Source organism: Marmota monax, unplaced genomic scaffold, assembly GCF_021218885.2.
Source record: "Marmota monax isolate L192 unplaced genomic scaffold, Marmota_monax_Labrador192_F-V1.1 WCK01_AAM20220418_F8-fsc00033, whole genome shotgun sequence".
Taxonomy (NCBI): domain Eukaryota; kingdom Metazoa; phylum Chordata; class Mammalia; order Rodentia; family Sciuridae; genus Marmota; species Marmota monax.
Window position 1 is genome coordinate 1,915,965 of NW_026694282.1, and position 19,754 is coordinate 1,935,718.

The 19,754-nt window shown below is 38.1% G+C and overlaps 1 protein-coding gene across 2 annotated transcripts in view; it reads left to right on the top strand.

Moving 5' to 3' along the window:
• Positions 1-740: 740 nt before the first annotated feature.
• Positions 741-19,754, top strand: part of Snapc3 (small nuclear RNA activating complex polypeptide 3) — a 30,845-nt gene continuing 11,831 nt past the window's right edge. Inside the window, exons 1-5 of one of the 2 annotated variants that reach the window (XM_046467306.2) lie at positions 741-1,088; positions 1,906-1,983; positions 12,264-12,348; positions 15,712-15,816; positions 18,543-18,697. In XM_046467306.2, the coding sequence (XP_046323262.1) occupies positions 772-1,088; positions 1,906-1,983; positions 12,264-12,348; positions 15,712-15,816; positions 18,543-18,697 (740 nt within the window). In that variant the 5' untranslated portion in view covers positions 741-771. The remainder of the gene's footprint in view (positions 1,089-1,905; positions 1,984-12,263; positions 12,349-15,711; positions 15,817-18,542; positions 18,698-19,754) is intronic. The other variant, XM_046467305.2, reaches the window with a different exon arrangement.

Here is a 19,754-nt window from a genome sequence, read left to right on the forward strand (position 1 = left end):
TAGGAAGGGTTATATGCTTGGCAGCCCCAGGAGTAAGGAAAGTCAGGACTGAGAAACGGTGCTAGACAGACAAAAGCAGATGTCTCCTACAACAATGTACATACTACAACATGGATAAACCTTGAAAGTATTTTGATAAGTGAAAGAAAACAGTCAAAAGACTATCTATTATATGATTCTATTTATATTAAGTGTCCAGAATAGGTTAATTTTAAAGACAGATTAGTGGTTGGCTCCTGCTGGAGCCATTGGGAGTGGTGGCCACACTCCATAGGCACTACTGTGCATATATGCAGCAATGCATAAATAACACGCACGAACATGGGGCCTTTGGGGAGGTTCTGAAGGAGCAGGATCTGGAGGGCTGGTTCCCAGTGTCTCTAGGGCTATTAAGGCAGCAACGTAATCCGCGAACACCGGAGTCGAGGAAAAGTTCCGCACCCACCGGGCGGGGCCAGAAGGAAGCTGTGACCTGAGCGAGCGGCTACGTAACCATCCGGGTGGGGAACCAACTAGACCCTCCAGGCCGACGACAATAGTTATCGACCCCAGCACCGCCCGCGCGGAGAACAAAGCACTGGGCCCTGCCCACCAAGCCTGGAGAGGCCGCGCCCAGGGCGGCCGCCGAGCCCGCCGGGAAATGTAGTGCCTACAGCCGCGCCCGCACCGCGCCGCCGCTCGCCGGCCGGGCGCCGCTCGCAACTACAAGTCCCGTCACGCTCCGCGGGGTCCTGCTTGCTAGGCTTCTGCAGGGAAGTGAGTGCGGCGAACATGGCTGAAGACTGTTCGGGCGTCCCAACGTGCAGTGGGATGGGTGGCCGGCAGGACCCGGTCCCCAGCCCTGGAGGCTGCAATTTCCCAGAGTACGAGCTTCCCGAGCTAAACACGCGCGCTTTCCACGTGGGCGCCTTTGGGGAGCTATGGCGGGGCCGTCTGCGCGGGGCCGGAGACTTGTCGCTAAGGGAGCCTCCGGCATCCTCGCTGCCCGGGAGCAGAGGGTCCGCTGATTCTGACCTGGAGGATTCCGCAGTGGCCCGGGATCTGGGCTGCAGTCTGGAGGCAGCGGCCGAGCTAAGGATGGTTTGCGGGTGAGTGTGGGTCGGGGACTTGGCATCTTGGCCAGGAGGGGTGCAGCTTTGCCCTCACGGTCCCCTGGGACTCGGGCCTGCTGAGGGCCTGTCATTTAGACCCGCGATTAAAGGACCTCCTTGCAAAAGCTTTCAACCCCAGAACCTTCCTGGAACCCTGGGAGAAGTCCCAGGATCCAAATGCATACAGTTTCTGCGAGTTAAGAGTAGAGGAACAACAAGATAGCAACATAAACGACTAATTTTTCTATTCGCCAATTTTAAAGGTCTCATTAATAAAGAAAAGCAGCCCGGGTAACAGCGACCGGTGTCTGCCAGACACTTTGACAGTGGAAGAATCTGAAGTAGTGGTGAGCGTGGAGGGGACTTAATCAGAGGAGTATTAAAACCCTTACTGTGGACTGTTGGGGAACCTCCTTATGCTATTAGTGAAAAATTATCAAAAAGTTCCTTATGTGAGGTGAAAATATAAAAATAACTTGTAATGAGCTCTTTCTTCACAGTACTGATTTCCTTCAATTGGTCTATGTCCTTTTCCTTATAAAATATCTGCATAGAAATTATTACCTTGATTTCCAGCTTCCTTTTAGCTGCCTGCTGGATTTTTCCTGACTTCTTAATTATTCAGTGATGTATTTAGGGGTGTGCTCTTTCTTTCTTTCTTTCTTTCTTTGATACTGGGGATTGAACCTAGGGCCTTGTGCATTCAAGGCAAGCATTCTATCAACCGAGCTATATCCCTAGCCCCCATGCTATTACTATTGACAAGATTTTTTGGTGACTTTTTAAAGTTTTCATTTCCTTCTTTTTGTTTTAGCCTTGATAAACTGAAATGCCTTGAAGAAGGTGAGGATCCAGAAGTTATTCCAGAGAATACTGACCTGGTGACTTTGGGGTATGGGTGACTTTGTTCTTGTCATATATTGTTTATTGTTAATTGTCAAGAATTGAACCCTGGGGCCTGCTAGGCACACAAACTATCACAAAGTTACACCACCAGTCCATGTACTATTCATTTAAACATTTTTTAAAAACAATTATTTTTTAGTTGTAGTTGGACACAATATGTTTATTTTTCTTATTTATTTTTTAGTGGTGCTGAGGGTCAATCCAGGGACTCCTACAGTGCTAGGCGAGTGCTCCACTGCTGAGCCACTACCCCAGCCTAATTTAAACATTTTTTGAACATTGTATTTTGAAAAGTTAATAATTTAAAAAAGTTACTAAGTAATATTATCCATATATCCACTTAATAAATTCAAATATTGTTACCATTTGGCCATATTTGCTTTAGCTGTGTGAATAATGAGGTGCAGCCATATGTCTTTTTCTCTTGCTATACCATTCAATAAGTTGCAAACATTATGATAATTTGCCCCTAAGTACATGAGCATATAGCTCCTATAAGTATCATTCTCGTACATCATCAGGGTCATATTCCTCCTAAGAAAATTAACAATAAATGTATAGCCCCTCATATCCAGCACACTTTCAAATTTATGTTTACTTTGTGTATTTACAAAGGTAGCTAATCTGCTTAGATTTGAGGTGCAGGCTAAATACTGTGAAAGTGGGTCTCAGTATCTGTGGTAGAGAACGAGTTTTTTAATTTTTAATTTTTAATCTTTGACAGATCCATATTTTTGTGAAATACAATTAAAATGAATGTTTTTGTTTTAACGGTACTGGGGATGAAACCCAAGGCCTTATGCATACTAGGCAAGTACTCTACCACTGAGCTACATCCCAGCCCCACAAGACAAAAAAACAAATGTAAGTTCAAATGTTTATTGTTAATGAAATTCAACAGACATAAAGTTACTCTCTGCTTGTAATGAAAGTTTCTAAATGCTTGCTTTTCTTTTCTGTTCAGATTGAATAGAAATATGTCTCAGATCACTTCCATTCTGCCAGCCACATCTTGAGAAGCCTTGCTTTATGATAATGCTATAGAGAAATTGTGTATAATAGTGAAATTTGTAACTGCTAGTTTATGGTCCACTGATCTTATACCGCCTCAGCTATGTTTTGTCATCCTTTATCCTACCTCATTCTGCTATCTCCTCAAATATTTAGGCAGTCATTTCAACTCTGCCTTGGTTTCTTTTGTCAAATCTGTTTCGTTGAAACCCAATACTAGTGTTTGCATTAGTAATGTTTGGAGTACTATGAAAGGCTTCTGTCATCCTAAGTCCCATCATTTTCCCTTCTGATTTATTCACAATTCACTTGAGTATGCTGTTTGTTTAGGAATTGCCAGTGACACACATCTTTTGTGTGAAAAATTTTAAACTTTTTTATCTAGACATTGAAGCTTTTCACAGATAGCCCAAATCCATCTTCCCAGATTTTTTTTTAATTTTTTATTTTGAGACAGTGTCTCACTAAGTTGCTAAAGCTAGCTTTGACTTGTAATCCTCCTTCCTCATCCTCCCAAGCCACTAGAATTGCAGACATGAGCCACCATGTCCAGCCAGATTTATTTTCAACCACTTACTCTTTCACATGGCTTAAGATGCACATGACCTCTTTCCCATCTGAAACCTACTGCATCTTTAAGGCCATATGATTCCTTTGCAGAGCACCACAACCCTTTCCTCCCTTAGGAAATTGGTGTGTCTATATTGCCTTGAATTCTAACATGTCTAAAGTCTTGGGGACTCACATGAAAATGCAGATTCCTTCATCCATGTATTGTCCTAAGTCTGCTGTATTGCCTTGCTCCAGTTGTTCTGTAACTATTGTTGGATTTGTCTAAAATGTACATCTGATTGTGTTATTCTCTGGTTTAAAAACTTCTGATGCCCTTAGGCTAAAGTTCTGAATCCTTAAGTGGCTCACAAAGGCCTCTGTGGAATGGATTTTGCTGATCTTTTCATCTTTATCTCTGTGGTGTTCCAGCTATACAGTGCTGTGTTTCTATTCCTTGGAATGTGCTCTCTCCCTCCAGGAATTTGCGTAGAACAATTACTCTTCCTTACCCTCCTGATCTTGCTGACTTCAACTCATCCTTCAAGCCTTAGCTAAATACTTAGATTGCTTGTATGTTTGTGTAGCACCCCATGCCTCTCTATTGTAGTACTCATCTATACTTTAAAAAAAATTTTTTTTTTTTTAAAGAGAGAGAGAGAGAGGCAGAGAGAGAGGGAGAGAGAGAGAGAACTTTAACATTTTATTTTTCACTTATTGGCGGACACATCTTTGTTTGTACATGGTGCTGAGGATCGAACCCAGGCCGCACGCACACCAGGCGAGCACACTACCGCTTGAGCCACATCCCCAGCCCTTTTAAAATTTTTTGTCTTAGCTATACCTAAAAGTTCCATAAGCAGGTCCAGGGATATAGATCAGTGGAATAGTGTTTGCTTAACCTTCTTGAGGCCCTGGGTTCAGTCCCTAATTCCATAAACTATATCTGTCACACTTATTGCTCTTGTCCTAGATCTGTAGAATCAGTGGAATAAATGAAGCTTTCATATGACTGTGAAAATGATTTTTAGAGATAGACTGAAGAAAAATGGTTGGCGATAATCATAAGCAAAGCAGTATTATGTTTTTACTATTATTAACACATTAATTGACTTAAAAGTATTTTATTAAGCCATGTTAAATAGCAGTGTTAAGACTACTTAACGAATTGATTCCTCTAACTGCTTTCTACTGCTAGGACACATGAGTCTCCTTCATTGTCTTCTAGTCCCTGCAATCTTAGGATATGTGGGTCGAATTATATATATCATCTAATGTAAAAGTTGTCAGTGGAGTACTTAGCTGGGATTGTTTTGACATACTGCAAAACTGTTGTGTTTTAAACTTAGCTAATATTATTATTTTTTTTAAATTTGGTTCTGAGGATTGAATTCAGGAACACTCGACCACTGAACCACATTCCCAGCCTTATTTTGTATTTTTTATTTAGACAATGAGTTGTTTAGTGCCTTGCTTTTGCTAAGGCTGGCTTTGAACTTGAGATCCTCCTATCTCAGCCTCCTGAGCTGCTGGGATTACAGGCATGAGCCATCAAGCCCGGCTAATGTTAATCTTAATAATCCTGTAAAACATTAGACTTATTGCAAAAGCCTAAATTTTTGTCTATTCCTATTTTGTGGTTCTCTTTTTCTTGCAGGACTCTAAAATGTAAAAAAAAAACCTTAAAGTAAGTGAATTTCTGGTGCCTTTTCTTCCCTGCATCTGATGAAAGAACTACTTGACTCAATTTATGCATGTAAGGGAAAAAAATGTAGTTACTAAAGATTTTATTCTTTGATGCATGCTACCCTCCTTAATCCATAACAAGTTAAATAACTATCTCCAGTACTTTTGAAATTTTTTGACCACTTAAAACAGAAGATCTTAATTCTTAGGAATCAAAGAATGAGAATTATTACTACTGTACATTGTGCTATTAAAATTTAGCTGTTTCCCAAAAGTTTCAGACCCTTACTTTTTTTTGGTACTGGAGATTGAACCCAGAGGGGCTTTACCCCTGAACTGTAACCCCGGCCTGTTTTTTATTTTGTGTTTTGAGATGGCATCTCACTTAAGTTGTTGAGGCTGGCCTTGAACTTGTGATCCTACTGCCTCAAGACTTCTGAGCTGCTGGAATTAAAGGCATGCATCACTGCACCCAGCAAACTCCCTTACTTTTAAACAATAATAATTTCTGTTATATTATTTTGCCCATCCCCCTTACTTCTGTAGCCAAAAAAAGCACCATTTACTGATCCAGTATATACTAGAATATATACTGGACCAGTAAAAGGTGAAAAGGAGACATTTTAGAGTCCTGCAAGAAAAAGAGAACCACAAAATTAGAGGCTTTACAATTCTTATCCCATAACCAAAACAATCATGAACAATTTTTAAAAACTAAATTCTTATATATCTGAACTTTGACAGAAAAGAATACTGTTAAATTAGGAATCTTGTAAACTACCACCACAACTCCAAAGTAGCACTAAAACAAACAAGAGAAAATAAAATCCAAAGAGAATTTACTGCAGAAAATCAGGAAACAACTGTTTATTCAGATCAACTTGGGAAACTATTTCCTTTTCCCAGAAAATAACCAGGAAACAGAAGCAAGCTTAGGTCTATACTCAACACAATTGAATATACTCAAGCATTTGAGAGTATAGAAACACCTTGAATTAGAAATTTAAAAACTAAATGGAAGAAAAAATAAACTAAGTGAAAATGATGGTGAAAAGGAGAAATGAAAAAGGGATGTGTAAGAAAGAAATAAAAGAAAAAGGTAGAATTATAAGTGAATAAATTAGGAGATACCCTAGAGAGATACTCAGATGAAAATTTAATGAGAGTCTATGAAGGAAGGCTTGAAAACAACCAAGAGAATTGAAAATTATATAAAGAAAAAAAGTATAATGAGAGAAAGTGTTGAGAATGGAAGACAAGTAAAGATGATGTATTATCAGAGTCCCTGGAAAAGGAAAATAAAGCAGTGGAACAGAATTAATGTTTAAAAATAGAATCTAAGAAAAATTTCCATAAGGGAAACAAAAGCTAAAATTTACAAAGTGAAAGGCTCACTGCGTATGTGGGAAAATTAACCCAGAATTATCAACTTGGAAATATAGCTTAGTAAAACTGCCATATTTATCAGAGATAAATATAAAATCAGCAAGCCTTCTAGGCAAAGCAGAAGATAACCTACAAAGGCAAACTTACAAAAAGCAGAAGATGTTTCGGAGCTAACATAAAAAGCAAGAAGACAATGTAGCATTATTTTTTAGGAATTTATTTATTTTCAGAATTTTATTTATTTTTGTTTGGTTTGTGATGCTAGGGATTTAATCCCAGGGCCTTGCATATGCTAGCTGAGTACTCTGCCACTGAACTACGCCCCCAGCCATTGAACTAAGGACTTTATATTCAGTTGAGGTATATAAAGTATTGAAGATATGGAAAAAGTTTTTCAACATGCAAGAACATGAATAATTCCTGCAGCATTTCTGAGGAAAGACAGAAGGATAAGCCTCATCCAACCAATTGATGATGAAAAATTTTCAGCAAAATGACTAATAAGGTGAGGATAAGTGTGAAAGACCAGTGTACAGTGTTTGTGTGTTAAAGTATAATATTGCAACTAAAAGAAAGAAAAGAGATTAATGTGTAGGCATTAGATGGGTTTTAAATAATTCTGAGGGGATAGGGAAAAATCCTGACTCAAAGAGGCTAAAAATAAAAGAGTTGAACAAAAGTATATCAGAGACCAGTCCGAATGCTCCAAAGCCTTGAAGAAAGACATTTTTATCTTTTTGATGGTATTAAGGGTTGAACCCAGGGTTATATGCATGCTAGGCAAGTACTCTACCTTTTAACTATATTTCCAGCCTGTCTATTTATTTGGCTATTTTTTGATGCAAGGTCTTGCTAAGTTGCCTAAGCCTACCTTGAATTTGGGATCTTGCCTCAGCTTCCCTAATAGTTGAGATAACAGGTGTGTACCACTGCACCCAGCTCAAGAAAAGCTTAATTATTTTTATGAAGCAGACATGGCACTGATGCTTAAACTAGATGGGGACAGTACAGTGAAAGAAAACTTGATACCAGTGTTATTCAACACAAAATATCAGGTAATCCAATACTATATTAAGAAGACTCTATGCCATTTCCAAGTGGGATTTATTTCAGGAATGGAAGTTGGTTTAATATGAAGTCTAAAGAGCAAATCACTTGTTTCCAGAGATGCTGAGAGGCTTAAAAACATTTAACACTATTCCTTATAAAACATTCAAGGAAATAGAAATCGGAAGGATGCTGTTCTGACATGGTGAAATACATGTAACTTAGTTGTAAACCATGTGTCTTATTCAATAGAGAAGTAATCTGGGAATTTCAACTGAGATCTGTAACAAGGCAAGCATGCCCACTATTGCCACTACTTTGCAACATTTTCCTGCAGGTATTAGCCATTGCAGTTTACTGGAAAAATCAATTAGAGATATAAGAGTAGGTAAAGAAGTAAAAACCAGGGGCTGGGATTGTGGCTCAGTGGTTGAGCACTTGTCTAGCACGTGCAAGCCCTGGGGTTCGATCCTCAGCACCACATAAAAAAATAAATAAACAAAATTGAGGTATTATGTCCAATTATTTCTAAAAGATAAATATTTTTTTTTAAAAAAAAGAAGTAAAAACTCCATCTGTAGATGATACAAGTGTACCTGGAAAATCCCAAAGAAATTAATGCTAAAACTAAATTAAGAAATTTAGTGAAAGAGAAGAATACAAAATTGATATATATATAAATCAATAGCCTTGCTAGGTACAGTGTTTCATTTCTGATATTCCAGCTCCTTGGGAGGCTAAGGCAGGAGAATCATAAGCTGAAGGCCAGCCTGGGCAACTTAGTGAGACCCTGTCTCAATAAATAAAGGGGATGTAGTTGAGTGATAGAGCATTTGCTCAGTGTGTGTAAGGGCCTGGGTTCAATCCCTAGTATTGCAAAAAAAGATAAAAAAGAAAAGGACAAAATAGCCTTCATATATTGGAAAAAATGCAGTTAGAGAACATAATAGTAGAGAAAATGTCATTTGCAATTGCAAAAAGTCAAATACTTACAAATATATTTAACAAGAAGTATATAAAAATTATGTGAGGAAAATTTTAAGACATTGCCGAAAGACTCAGAACACTTGAATAAATGAAAGATACTCCCTGTTCTTGGATAGGAAGACTAAACACAATGAGTCATTTCTTTCTCTGAGTTAAAATTTATAAACTTAATGTAGTCCTGATAAAAGTATTGTTAATAATAAAAATTATTTTTTGGAGTTAGACAAGTTGATAATAAAGTTCATATGGAAAACATGGAAGAAGACCTAAGAAAATTTGGGGTAGAAGGGAAATTATAAAGAGTAGTGGTTTTATTAGATAATAAAATACACTTAAGACTTTTTTAATTACAGCAATGGGAATTGGCTCATGAATAGACAAATAGTTCAACAAAGCAGAATAAAGTCCCGAGTTAGTAAAATACATAAGAAAGTTAAGTATGACACTCTTCCCAAGAACATACTCCAAACAGATTAGAGATCAAAATATATGTAGAGTCCGAAACATACAAACCTTAGTGGAATAAAACTGATTGAAATTCAGAGGAATTTTTTTAAATGTTTATTTTATCTATTTAAAATTTTTTTTTAATTGTTGATGGACCTTTATTTTATTTATTTATTTATGTATTTATATGTGGTGCTGAGAATCAAACCGAGTACCTCATACATGCTAGGCAAGTGTTTGTTCTACCACTGAGCTACAACCCCAGCTCCTGAGGAACTTTTTTTAATTGATAAAATTGACTACCTAAAATTAAAAATCTTTTCATGGCAAAAAACAAAAGTTCATGAAGTCCAGAACAGCTGTCAAGCTTAGAAAAAGATATTTATAATATGCACCATAAAAAGCTAATATTCGTGGGCTGGGGTTATAGCTCAGTTGGGAGAGTGCTTGCCTCGCATGCACAAGGCCCTGGGTTCAATCCCCAGCACCATAAACACACCCAAAAAATGGTAGTATTCCTAATATGTGGGAAAAACTAATAATTCATACACACACACACACAGATAAAAGTAGGGTCTGAGAATGTAGCTTAGTGGTAGAGCACTTGCTTGGCATGTACAAGGTCCTGGGTTTGATTTCCTGCACAACAAGTTTAAAAATAAAATTGACAAACATTTTTAAATTTTCTATCTACCATACTCATTAGAGAAGTGAAAATTAAAACTGCATTGAGTTGCCTTTACTAGCCTATCAGTGACCGTAAATTTTAAAATATGCATTATTTTGATAAGGCTGTGGGAAACAGGTGTTTTCAAACATTGCTGATGAGAATGCAAATCGATCCAACCTATGTGCACTTCCCTTTTTGATTCAGCAGTCCCACCTATAGCAATCTATACTGACGATATCCCTCCAGCAATAAGGAAGTAAATGTGTATAAGGTTATTGTATTGTTTGCAGTTGCGAAATATTTGAAATAACATATCTCCACATACATAAAAGAGTATCGAACACACTGGGAGATCCACACAGTGGAATATTTTGCAGCTATAATAAATGATGGAGAAGGATGAACCCAGAGAATGATTTCCAGAGAGGATTTATAGTAAGTGAAGAAAGCAAAACCCAAAGCAGATGCCACCCTTCATGCAAAATGATGTGCGGGGTATAATTCACTGGTTCTCATCTGTAAATTTACATTTTTATTACCTGTTCTGTAAAAATAGACCATGACCCTTTAATATTTTTCCTTTGGGAACTGGCGCGCGTTGTTCAGCTGTTCCAGTGAAAAAGGGCAATGAAGAGACCTTGGGGCACTTGAGGGATCTGATGTGCTGGCTCAGCATGATCCCACAGTGCACATAGCTTCCCCAGTGCCCAGCCCCTGCAGTGCACTGCAGTTTTTCCCTGCCACCCACTTCCTTAAACAGTTTTTTTTTTTGGCACCATTAAAGGTGGATTTCCAGCAAGTTCCACTGATATAGCACTGCGGCAACTTTTTTTTTTTTTTTTTTTTGCCATTCGTTGAGTCGTAGCCAGGTCTCCTGCACTAGTTCTGGATCTTAGTCCTTAGAGGAGAAAAAGACTTCTTGGGCCTTCTTACCCAGCGCTAGGAGTAGGGTGTTCCTTTTGTCTACAATTCCCTTTGCTTCCTTGCAAATCCCTCTTTATTCCAGTCTTTGGTTAAACTTAATAATTCTTAGATTAAGCTTTCTCTGTTCAAATTACTGTTTGGTTTTTTCCTCCTAATTAAACTCAGAATGATATAGAAGAAGCTAAAATTTAAAAACACAGGTATTTGAACAAAAGAAATGGAAAGGATAAACCAGAAGTATAGAGATTGATTTCCTGTAGGAGGCAGGTGGGAAAGGGGCAAAAAGAAGAAAGAAAATGGGATCAGGTTACTAAGGACAAAGAAGGCTTGACACCTCTGACTCTTTGGTGCCATAGTAGTTTTACATCTCGCATACCCCAAAAGTAATCAGACAAAACCAACCAGGATGTACAAGGGGGGCCCCAAAATAGAATAAAAAAGTCTAACAAACGAACCTAACTCTATTCCAAATGAATAATGTACCAACACTGAAGAGGAGGGGAAAGAAGGAATTAACTTAAGTCTACTACATAAGGAAATCTCCGTACTGATGTAAGACCGAGGACAAAAAGAACTGTTCATGAGTTAGTATTTCTTATAGGATTCATGGGATTTATTTTTACTAGAATTAAACTAATAAGTAGATTGCCAATCATGAGAGCTGGGTTTCTCTCTTGAGGAAAAAGAAGTTAAAAACAAAGAAGGCTACAATGAATCCTGTGGTTTTAGTTTGAACTCCCTCATTTATACCCCAAACTGGCGATTAGGCCCTGGAGTGCTCTACTGTTGAGTTACATTCTTGATCCTTTAAATTTTTATTTATTTTTTGGTACTGGGGTTTGAACCCAGGGTCACTTTTATCACTGAACTGTCTCCCTAGCTCTTTTCAGTTTTTTATTCTGAGACAGTTTCGTTAAGTTGCTGAAGCTGGCCTTGAACTTGTGATTCTTGTGCCTCAGCCTCCTTAGTTGCTGGGATTATAAGTATGTGCCACACACCTGGCTTATTTTTTTTAATTTTGAGATGGGAACTTGCTAAGTTGCCCTGGCTGACCTTGAACTCGTGATTCTCCTATCTCAGCTTTCAGACTAGCTGGAATTACAGGTGTACACTACCACACCCAGCTCTTGATTTTAAATATATTATAGAAATACAGTTCCTTGTGCAGGCATGAGTTAGCATACATATGTATATTTCCTTCCTGTCTCAGGACAGACTCAAGGGGAGGAAGGAAAAATAAGTGATGCCTGTGGGATCCTGAGTAGGAATCTGGAATGGGCAATGGAGAGGCATTGAATTAAATTGTGTGAAGGTTGGAAAAGGTCTGTAGTTAATAATGTTACATTAATGTCATTGTCCTATTCTTGATCCTTGTCTAATCATATAGGGTGTTAACTTAGGGGAAGCTGGGCAAGAGATATAAAGGAACTCTTTGTACTGTTTTTGCAACTTTTCTTTGTCTTAAACTAGTCTACAATAAGAAGCTTAAAAAGATTTTTATTTTTTTAAAGTCCCAGAAAAGAATGTTAAACTTTGATTTTTTTGTGTATCTACAACAGGGTTAGAAAGAGGTTCCTGGAACATCGGGAAGAAACCATAACGATAGATCGTGTTTGCAGACAAGAAATATTTGCTTATGAGATGGTAAGACTCTCATCTTTTTTACCGGTGTTTCCCAAGAAACACTCAACTCACTCATTGGATGCTATTAGTAATGACTATATGGTAGCTTTGTATTAGATGTGCTTAGTTGCAAAACACACTCCATTGAGACTAAGAACTCGTTAGAGAAAAGGACTCAAAAGAACTCAGTTAAGCACATACTTGACTCAGATGGCTCCCTTTATCTCTGCTTTTGGTTTGGTCTTATTCTCACGAATGCTATATTTGTGTCCTTTTTACCATCCTGTTCCTACCCTTTTTGTTCTGTTTCTGATTTTTACTTTAACCACATTCTTAATTCATTATGTCATGTATAAAACCCTAAGAAAAATTTAAGAAGATGAATATTGAGGAATTAGAAGCTACTAGACACACTGAGCTCAGCACCTGCCATGTGCCAGACTCTGTGCTGGCCACTTGATAGTGCAGAAGGGCAGGAATTGTTTCTCCCTCTTTATTTTTTTAAATTATGGTAGAATTTAACATAACATAAAAATTATTGTTTTAACCACTTTTAAGTGTTCAATAAAATAACATTAAGTACATTTCATAAAAGTATGTAGTCATCACCATTGTTTTCAGAACTTTTTCATCATCCCAGACGTAATTCTTATACCCATTAAGCAATAACTCACAAGTCTCCCTCTCATAGTCCCAGGTGACCACTCTTCTCCTTTAAATTTCTATGAATTTGCCTATTCTAGGTACCTCAGATAAGTGGAGTCATATAATATTTGTCCTTTTCTATATGGCTTATTTAGTATAATGTCTTAAAGGGGTGTTGATTTTGTATCCAGCTTCTTTGATGAATTTGTTTATTAGCTGTGTTTTGATTGGTTTTGGGTGTGTGTGTGTGTGTGTATTCTTCAGGGTTTTGTACAAGACTGTGTCATCTGTCATCTGCAAACAGAGATATAACTATTTTTTCTTTTCCAGTTTGGTCATCTTTCTTCCTATCTTTCTCACTGCTTTCCCCATTCCTCTGGCTAAAGCTTCCAGTACTGTGTTGTGTACAAGTAGGAAGAGTGCACATTTGTCTTGTTGCTGATGTTAGGAGGAAGGTTTTGTCTTTCACCATTGAATATGATGTATATGACCTTTTGTATTGTGTTGATTCCTAGCTGATACAGCATTTGAGAGAAAAAGACCAAACTAAAAACAAGGCAATGTCATGTTTTGTAAAAGACTTTTTGTACATCAGTTGAGGTGATATGCTTTTTTCCTTGTTACTCTGTGAGTGTGGTGTGTTATATTGAGTGATTTGCTATGTTATCTTACATCCTAAGAACAAATCCCACTTGATTGTAGTGTATAATCCTTTAAATATACTGCTGAATTGTGTCTAGTATTCTGTTGAGGATTTTTGCATTCATATTCATAAGGAATGTCGGCCTGTAGTTTTCTTTTTTTGTGGGATCTTTGGTTGTGGTGTCAGGGTAATTCTGGGCCCATAGAATGAGTTAGGAGGAGTTCAGTTCTTTTCAGATTTCTTCTGCAGAGCCTGAGAAACATTTGTTATTAATTCTTCCTTAAATATTTTGTAGAATTCACATAGTCATGTTTTCTGGTCCTGGACTTTCCTTTTGTAGTTGTAGATGGACAGCATGCCTTTATTTTGTTTATTTATTTATATGTGGTGCTGAGGATCAAACCCAGTGCCTCACACATGCCAGGCAAGCGCTCTACCACTGAGCCCCAGCGCCAAACCCGAGAGTTGAAACTTTTCTTTTATATCCTTCTTTTTCTGCAAGGCATGGTGGTGCACATCAATAATACCAGACACTCAAGAGGCTAAGGCAAGAGAATCTCAAGGAATTTGGTGACACCTTGTCATAAAATAAAAATTAAAAGGACTGAGGGGCAACTCAGTGGTAGGGTACTCTGGGTTCAGTCCCAGTACTGCCAAGGGGGAAAAAAAAGCCTTTTTCTGTGAAATCAGTAGTAATGATTTTGATAGTTTGAGGCTTCTTTCTTTCTTTTTAATCAGTCAGTAAGAGTTTTGATGTTTTTTCAAAGAAATCAGCTTATTTTTGTTGATTTTTTTCTATATCATTTTTCTATTTTCTGTTTCATTTATCTCCACTCTGTATTATTTCCTTTTTAATCTCTGCTATTGTTGAATGAAGAGTTCTGTATATGTCTTATTTGGTCAAATTGTTTAAAGTGTTCAGTTCTTCTACTTTTTATTAATCTTCTGTCTTGTAATTCTAAGTGAAGTATTGAAATTTCTAACCATTATTGTAGAACTGTTTCTTCAATTTTTTTTTTTTTTTCCCCAGAGACACAGTCTTACTTAGTTGCTTAGGCTAGTCTCAAGCTTGTGATCCTCTTGCTTCAGCCGCCTAAGTCACTGGGATTATAGGTGTACCATTGTGCTTAGCTGGATGGTACCTTTATTAATATATAATGCTCTTCTTTGTCTCTTATAATCTTTTTGGCTTGAAATTTGTTTTGTCTGACCAAAAAATATGTGTGTGTGTGTGTATGATATATATATATATATATATATATATATATGTATATGTCTCCAGCAACAACTGTCTTCTGTTTATTATTTACATGGGATATACTTTTTTTGAACTTTCTGATCTGTTTCTAAAGTGAGTGTCTTTAAGACAACAGAGAGAGAAGCAAGGTTTTTCTTTTTTGTACCAGAGATCACACGTAGGGGCACTTAACCACTGAGCCGAATCCCCAGCTCTTTTTATTTTTCGTTTAGAGACAAGGTCTTTCCAAATTGCTGAGGCTGATGCTTTGAACTTTCAATCCTCCTGCCTCAGCCTTGAGCTGTTGGGATTATAGGCGTGCACCACTCCACCCCCATCAAGGCTTTTAAATCCATTTTACCAATGTGCCTCTCTAATAGGAAAGTTTAATCCATTGTATTTGAATTAATTACTAACAAGGAACACTTTACTTCTGCCAGTTAACTATTTGTATGTCTTATGTACTTTCATGTTATGTATAGAATTTTTGTGGTGTGCCATTTTGATTCTCTGCTTTTCTGTATATATTTTAGGTATTTTCTAGTGGCTACCTTAGGGATTCCAGTTCAATCCTGCCTGTGTGTGTGTGTGTGTGTGTGTGTGTGTGTGTGTGTGTGTGTGAGATCTGAGGATCAAACCCAGGGTCTTTACCAATGATCTACATCCCTACCCCTTCTTGGGTGATTTATGTCACATTGCCAGCAACAGTTCTACAAAATAAATATTTTCTGTTTTTTCATAGATGAGATTAAAACTTTGAGCTGTTTGACTCAAGCCTTTGCTACTAAACATTGTACCATACTACCTCTTATCTGAGTTATAGTATCTGACTTCAAGGTCTCCATTTTTTTTTCTTCAGGAGTCACATGCTATGGGGAAAAAACCTGAAAATTCAGCCGACATGATTGAGGAAGGAGAGCTTATCCTGTCTGTGAATATCTTGTATCCTGTTATATTTCATAAGGTCAGTAGTAAAACCTTTTGAATTTCATGGAAATTGTTTTGGATTATTGTGCTTACTGAACCCAAGGCTTTGCACACAATAGGCATGTGCTCTGCCACTGAACTATATACCCCCAGCCTCTCTACAGGTAACTTTTCACAAAGGGTTTAGTTATTCAGAGTCATATTCCTTAGGCTTCAAAATAAACATAAGCATATGCTGTCTCTCGGGCATATTATTTTTAGAGCTGACAATCCATATTCTTGGCTTTTTGTTGTTGTTGTTTTAATGAGGAATAATAGAAATAAGGTCAAATTTCAAACAATCTCTTGATTATAATTATAGGATTGGAATGCATACCTGATCTCTTTACTAGAAGCAACTGAAAGTATATATAAATCCACAGTGTTTTTTTTTTTAAAGAGAGAGAGAGAGAGAGAGAATTTTTTAGTATTTATTTTTTATTTTTTTTTAGTTTTTGGCAGACACAACATCTTTGTTTGTATATGGTGCTGAGGATCGAACCCGGGCCACACGCATGCCAGGCGAGCGTGTTACCGCTTGAGCCACATCCCCAGCCCCCACAGTGGTTCTTAATTCAATTCTTTTGTTTGTTTTTTATTTGTTCTTTTTAGCTATCCATGACAGTAGATTGTATTTTGACGTATTATAAATACATGCAGTACAACTTTCCTTGCGGTTGTACATAATGTGGAGTTACATGGGTCGAGTATTCATATATGAACATAGGAAAGTAATGTCCAGTTCATTCTGTTCCCACCACCCCTCCCTTCCCTTCATTCCCTTTGTCTAATCCAAAGTACTTCTGTTCTTCCCTACCCACCCCACCCCACCTTGTGTGTTAGCATCCACATATCAAAACATTTTTGCCTTTGTTTTTTTTTAATATTTATTTTTTAGTTTTTCGGTGGACACAACATCTTTATTTTATTTGTATGTGGTGCTGAGGATGGAACCCAGTGCCCCATGCATGCCAGGCGAGCGCACTGCCGCTTGAGCCACATCCCCAGCCCTGACCTTTGGTTTTTTAGGATTGGCAAGATTGGTTCATTTCACTTAGCATGATAGTCTACAATCCATTCATTTACTGGCAAGTGTCATAATTTCATTATTCTTTATGGCTGAGTAATATTCCATTATATATATATGTACCTACTCAGTTAATTTTATTTTCCTTTTTTTTTTCCCCCTTTTTCCTGCTAACGAGGATTGAACTCAGAGGCACTCAACCACTATGCCACATCCCCAGCCCTATTTTGTATTTTATTTAGAGACAGGGTGTCACTGAGTTGACTAGCACCTCATCGTTGCTGAGGCTGGCTTTGAACTTGCCATCCTCCTGTTCCAGCCCAAGCCTCTGGGATTAGAGGCATGTGCCACCACGGTGCCTGGCCTCAGTGAATTATTTTTTTTTCTTCTCTTTTTTTGGTACTGGGGAATGAAATGGTGCTCTACCACTCAGTGTCATCTCAGCCCTTTTTATTTTGAGGCAGGGTCTTGCTAAGTTGCCCAGGCAGGTCTTGAACTTGTGATCTTACTACCTCAATCTCTAAGTAGCTGATATTACATACAGGTATGTTATATCTGGCATGAGTACATATTCTTGATTCCTCAAATGTGTCCTACGCTCTGATTGAAATATTACCGTTCAGCTGTCCATGATGGCTCGTGCCTGTAGTCATAGTGACTTGAGAGGCCAGTGCAGGAGTATCACAGGTTAAAGGCCAGTTTCAGCAACTTAGTGAGATCCTATCTCAAAATCAAAAGGACTGGGCATTTAGTTTAGTGATCAAGTGACCTGGGTTCAATCACCTGTACCAAAAAAAAAAAAAACAAAAGAGAGAGAGAGAGAGAAATATTGCTATGCATAGATTGTACTTATAAATAAACAGGCTTTTATGAAGTGTCTGCAGTGTACTTAATACTAATTACCTTGTTTGATTAGTATCTCTAATTACCATTTAAAAAAATGAAACTTTTGGATTTATAACCTGAGTGCTTGACTTCAGTGATACAACCTGTAGGAAAATTTCAAAGACGAAGCTGATAGATGTGGCAGATAAAGTTACATTCTGTAGGCTCTTAATCCTTGGATCAGTTTAGTGGCATCTTGATCATACACTTAAACTAGAAGAATTCTGTGGCCAGGTATTTCAATTGTACTCATGGGATTTTAATTTGTGGAGGTGATTGAGAAAGAGATTAAAGCCATAGAAAGATGTTTATTACTTAAATTTCCTAAGAGAGGGCGCACCACACAGGGCTACAGAGGGCAGTAAGGAGAGGGGAGACCTAGAGCACAACCTGCAGGAGTTTCTACAGCAGCAGCCAAGTAGGGCAGGGAAAATATTTAGGACTCTGTGGTTTCAGTAATTGCAGTGAGTTGGGGACATAAGGCTGGCCCTTGTCATCAGCTGCCTGACCCTGGTTAATTTAAGCTGACAGAGCACCAGGGAAATACTGGCTGGGTTTGAGGGTTAGACAAAGGAGGTGGTTTTAGAATATGGGCTGTGGGCCACAGGGGAGTTGTAAACAACTTTTACCATTAGTTTGGTGATATAATTCATGGAAGTTTTCAGACAAATTCACAGTCTGAGAAAACAGAACACCAAGTTACAAGGATTAAGAAAATCAGTAACTTCATTTAGGTCTGTTTATAACAGGATTTCTGGTTTAAATACTTTTACTATAAGTGGACATTTACTTATTTACTGTTTGACTTTTAGCACAAAGAACACAAACCATACCAGACGATGCAGGTCCTGGGCAGTCAAAAGCTTACTGAACTGAGGGATTCGATTTGCTGTGTCAGTGACCTCCAGATTGGTGGAGAGTTCAGCAACACTCCTGACCAAGCTCCTGAGCACATCAGCAAAGTAAGGTGATTTCCTGCTCCTCCCCACAAAAAACCAACAGTAAACTAAGGAAATAGTGGTTACTCTGGCAGGTTCATCAGTATTCTAGTCAGTGCTTCCTTCTGTGTGATTCCATCAAGCTGCTGACCTGCCTTTCCTTCTCTACATCATCAGAACTTTTTCACAGAAGTGATATTCTTATCTTGACTTCCTCATTTCTCATCTATTCTAAGAACACTCCTGCTCTTGACCACACAGTTATTTGACCAATTAGTGCTTTTTTTTGATGCTGGGGCATGCTCAGCAGGTGGTCTACCGCTAAGCTACCCAGCCTCACTGTTGCATTTGACTTTGCTGTTCACTCCCTCTTGTTTCAAACTCTGGGAGTTTTAATCTGTCATAACTACCCTTAGCATAAAATTGCCTGAAAGCCTCAATAATTGCTCCCCTTCTTCACATTTCTCGGAGTGTAAAAGGGCCTGTTAGTACAGTGACTAACACCAATCAGGGAGATGATAGATGGAGTTGGTCCTTGCTAGTGTTTGTCCTGTGGTGTTCTCCACAGGACAGAGAAACCTTGGATACCCCTCTAAAAGGAGCAGAGTTGACAAGCTGGCTGTCCTCAGAATTTTCATTGCTCATCTAAGCAAGATTCTTCTGTGTTTCAGCATAGAGCTGAATTAATTCTGTTACCTATTACAACCCCAGGCCTAACTGACCCACTGTAGGAGAAAGAATCTCTTCTGTAGAAATGTAAAGAGGGATTTAGAACAGTAAAGATGGAGATAGAGTTTGGACAAGAACCAACACAATCTCCTGTTTGCTGTTTCCTTTTCCACCAGTTACATCAATTTTTATCTCTTCTTAGTTTGACATATAAGGCCTTTTATAATAGTGATTCCCAAATTAACTCCTTTCATACTTCCTATCTCTATATCTTGGGCTTCATTCAGCACACTGAATTTGTGTGTCTTCCTAATGCATCCCATACTTTGTCATGCCTCTGGGTATTTCAACACCTCCATGCATCTGGTGAGTTCATACTCATATTTCCAAATCCAGCTCAAAATTCACTTACTATGC